At 53.7% G+C, this 4,203-nt stretch overlaps 1 protein-coding gene across 1 annotated transcript; it reads right to left on the bottom strand.

The window, feature by feature from the left end:
• Positions 1-1,623: 1,623 nt before the first annotated feature.
• LOC104522335 (olfactory receptor 1468) lies at positions 1,624-2,643 on the bottom strand. Its single transcript, XM_010164582.2, has one exon. It carries the CDS (start codon positions 2,641-2,643, stop codon positions 1,624-1,626), a length of 1,020 nt encoding a protein of 339 aa, XP_010162884.2.
• Between the last annotated feature and the right edge of the window lie 1,560 nt (positions 2,644-4,203).

Below are 4,203 nucleotides of genomic sequence, written 5' to 3'. Positions count from 1 at the left end.
CCCTGCCTGTCACCTCCAGAGGTCCCTACCCGGCCACATACTAAGGTAGCTCCAACTAGCAGGAGCCATCATGAAATCCCAGGTTTCCCCATCAGTAGAGAGAGCAGAGGGGTTGCAGATGGCTCTGGCTCACCCTGTCCTGGGGATTGTGGGTGGGAAGGGATGTGAAATTCTTGCTTTATTTCTGAAGGAGCTGCTGATTTTGTAGATGTTCTAAAAACTGTGTTCCCCAACTGCCCCTGCCTTGCCCATGTGCTCCAGGAGGATGTGTTGCATCCTCACCAAAGCAGGATAAGGCATGTTGGGTTCCTACTGATAAATCCTTGGCTCCATCAGGGATGGGGGTGTTTTCCTTCACAGGAAACCCATAATTTCTGCTAAGTAGGAATCTTACGGATTCTTACTTGTAAAGAAACCCCAACGCAGCGTTTGGCCGAGGTCCAAGGAGGATATGTTCAGCTGTGCCTGTAGACCTGTCTTCTTGCACACACTGAGCAGTGGTCACAGCATCCTTTCACACCCATTTATTTACAACCACCAGGTAACTCCTTCCCAGCTCCGTGTGCTACTGGGAGCCCCTGAGTCCTTCCTGAAGGAGCAGGATTCATCTGTCCTCCCAGTCACACTCCAGTACAACCCACACTCCTGCCTTATCGCCACCATTTTGCATGTGGAAGCAGCTCCCTATTCCCAGGATTAACGTTGACTCCTGAATCTACAAAGATCAATGGTTTTCCTACTTATACATATTTTATTGCATTAAGGGGAAGACATCCGGCTCTGCAGTGTCTGCAAGTCCAGCCCAGACAAGATTACCCACCACTTAACGGGAGATGCAAGCGGCCGAGCAGTTCTGCTGGGCTCTGCAGTGTTTCACCACAGAAAGGCTCCGCTGAGGAATAAAAGCTCTTTCCAGAAAGCCTGACAAAGCCCTGGCGTAGAGAAATGACTACAAACCCCCAAGGTTTACCAAGGGCACAGTCACACCAAGGGCAGGGTGTGGACAGCCAGGACAGCTCCTCTACCTGGGCAAAACCTGTTTCTTAGGAAAAAAGGTCCCAGAATTACTTACTGGGAGAGCTCCTGTGGCCAAGCAATTAGCAATTTTACAAAATCTCCTCCTAGTCTATGCAGGTCTCCAGGGGATGTTGTGTGCCACCCTTCTGCCACCGGTCCGAGAGGGTGAGGACCTCTGCAGTGCTCCATGCTGGAAGGACAGTACCTGGCTCCTGGGATGGGACACAGCTCACCTGCCCAGGTCATACCTGCATGAGCTGGGCTTTCTGCAGCTGGCAGTGTGAGTCCAAGCCAGTTGTGCCAGGGGCTTTCAGACACAGAGGGGGACAATGGCTTTGAGCTTTGGAGGCTTTGAGCAACGTGGTTTAGTGGAAGGTGTCCCTGCTGCTGGCAGGGGGGTTGGAACTGGATGATCTCTAAGGTCCCTTCCAACCCAAACCAGTCTGTGATCCTATGATGATGTGAAGTAGGTCTCCAGCCCCCGGGTCCCCACTGGGCAATAGTGGGTGTGGGCATTGGATGTGTTGGTGAGAGAGAGCGAGGACCCCCAAGCTCTGCTCCCACCAGCACTGCCCAGTGAGGAGCCCCAGACCCTCATGTGTGGGGTCACTGAGAGCCACATCCCTGCCATGGGGAAGGTAGGGGTTGCTCAATGGTGATGCCTACACCCTTGGTGGACATCTGTAACACCCCCCTGTGCAGAGCTTTCCTGATGGCCTCTTTGACCTCGCTGTTCCTCAAGCTGTAGATGATGGGGTTGAGCATGGGGGTCATGATGGCGTAGAGCAGGGCAAAGATCTCATCCATCGCCTTGGAGCCACTGGAGTGAGGCACCAGGTACGCAATGGCCCCGGTGCCAAAGAACAGGGACACCACGGTCAGGTGGGAGGCACAGGTGGTGAAGACCCTCTGTGTCCCTGCGCCCTTCCGCAGGACAACCCCGATGATGTGAACGTAGGACACGAGAGTAAGGAGGAAAGAGCCCATCGCAATGGTCCCAGCCAAAGAGTACAAGATGGCCTTGTTGAGGGGAGCGTTGGGGCTGCAGGATGCCTTCAGCAAGAAGGGCATCTCACAGAACAAGTGGTCAATCACGTTGGACCCACAGAAGGGCAAGTGGGCTGTGAGGAAGGACTGGATCAGAGACGAGAAGGAGCCACTCAGCCATGAAACAACCACTAAGCAATGACACATCTTCTTGCTCATGAGTGCTGGGTAGCGGAGAGGGTGGCAGATGGCCAGGTACCGATCATAGGCCATGGCAGCCAGGAGCACGCACTCGGAGCCCCCAAAGCAAAGGAAGAAGTAGATCTGTGTGATGCAGCCCACAAAGGAGATAGTCTTCTGCAGTGAGAAGGAGTCTTGAAGGATCTTAGGGAGAGTGACAGAGGAGTAGCAGATGTCCAGGAAGGAGAGGTGGCCCAGGAAGAAATACATGGGGGAGTGCAAGTGGGTGTCCAGCCAGACGAGGGTCATGATGAGCAGGTTCCCCAGCAATGTCACCAGGTAAATGAGTGAGAAACACAGGCAGAGGGTCACTTGTGCTCTGTAGGCACCAGAAAAACCCAAGAGAAGGAACGCGGTGCGGCTGCTGAGATTTCCCTGCTGCAGGGATTCGAGGCTCATCTACAGGGAGAGCAGGAGGAGGTAAGAACAGGTAGAAGGATGAGGAGCACTCACCCCTGCCATGGGGCATCACCAGCCCTCAGCTCTGCTGCATGGTGGGCTGAAGCTGTGCCACTGCCCCAACACTCCTCACACCTTGCTCCAGGGGCTTGAGGGGACACATCTCTGGGGGCAGGTGACGGGTGTCAGCTTATGGGATTTCAATCCTCAAGGCAACCCCCAACTCTGTGTCACCTGAAGGACACTGGAGAGAGTGGAGACCTCACCACTAAGGATCCCAGGGACTGTTAAATGAGAGAGGACAAGAGCAGCTCCTCTACCTGCTCCAGGTTTCCTGGGCTGCAACTGGAGCGTGGTCTGAAGATCCTACAAAATGTGAGAGGTTGGACCCTGCCTTGCTGAACGTTTGCTGCCCTTCATGGGAGCAAGTTGTGTTTACACCATCAGTGAAGATATAGAAAGATCTCCTGCTTCCTCTTTCCACCACAGATTGTAGGAGCAGATCTCAAAAAAAACCCCAAAAGCCACCACCAACAAAAAAGAAATCTTAGAAGGTTACAGACAAAGAAGTTGTCTACTTGCAAATATTGCACTGTAGATGTTAACCTCGTGTTCACACTTAGAAAGCAATGCAAAGGAGGGACCTCTGGAGATCACAGGAGGACCCGAAAGGCGTCTGAAGGTGACTGTATAGTTCAAACAGGCTTAGGGGTAGCAAGGAAAAGCAGAGACACTGGCCTGGAGGAAAAGGGCAAGTCTCTGAATCTAACGAGAAACTGGAGCTCAGGGATAAATGCAGACAACATTCAGAAGATTTTGAGTGTGAACCTAAAGCCACAGGGTTTAGATCATCTCCACGGTAAGGAGATGATCAGGGATTCACAGAAGCCTGCAAGAAGCTGTTGACACTGACAGAGCTACCACCAGGTCCTCCCAGAGAGAAGTGAGGGAGCATCTGCCAGAAGCGAAGAGGAGGTGGGTGCCGGGCTGAGAAGACTTGAACACCTCAAACAACATCGCAGGCTCCCTCCAAGAGGGAACAAGGACAACCCCACCACTCTGCGGGGAGGCTCAGGGATGGGCTGTGGGTCTCTCCTGGTGCCCAGCAGTGGGGTGGCTGTGTGAGCAGGGAGGGAGGAGCAGCCAGACCAAGGTTGGGTGCTGCAGCAAGGGCTGGAGTTCCTGAGCAGCTGGGAGCCTCCATGGACACCCTGCTCCTCACACAGAGACATGCCAGTGGGAGGGGAGAAGCCTTCAGGGGACTGGTGCCAGGATCTCCACCACAAAGGGAATGGAGGTCAAAGGGAAGCCATGTACTCTCCACGCTGGTTTGGGTTGTGCTGGAAGAGTTGGAGCTGGTGGACAAGGGCACAACCACAGAGGGAAGGGAAGCAGCTGCAGGGATGAGAGCAGAGGGGAAAGCGGCATGGGCAGCAAAAGGCTGGTGTCTCCTCTGGCTCAGGAAGAGCAGATGGTCCATAGGAAATAACACAAACGATTGTGGCCTTATGCAAAGCTGACATGGAGGAACTCAAATATACTACACGGAGCCACCCATGA

Source organism: Antrostomus carolinensis, unplaced genomic scaffold (genome assembly GCF_000700745.2).
Source record: "Antrostomus carolinensis isolate BGI_N321 unplaced genomic scaffold, ASM70074v2 scaffold23763, whole genome shotgun sequence".
Taxonomy (NCBI): Eukaryota; Metazoa; Chordata; class Aves; order Caprimulgiformes; family Caprimulgidae; genus Antrostomus; species Antrostomus carolinensis.
Note: the sequence above shows the minus strand (reverse complement) of the source record. Positions and strands in the feature narration are given on the sequence as shown.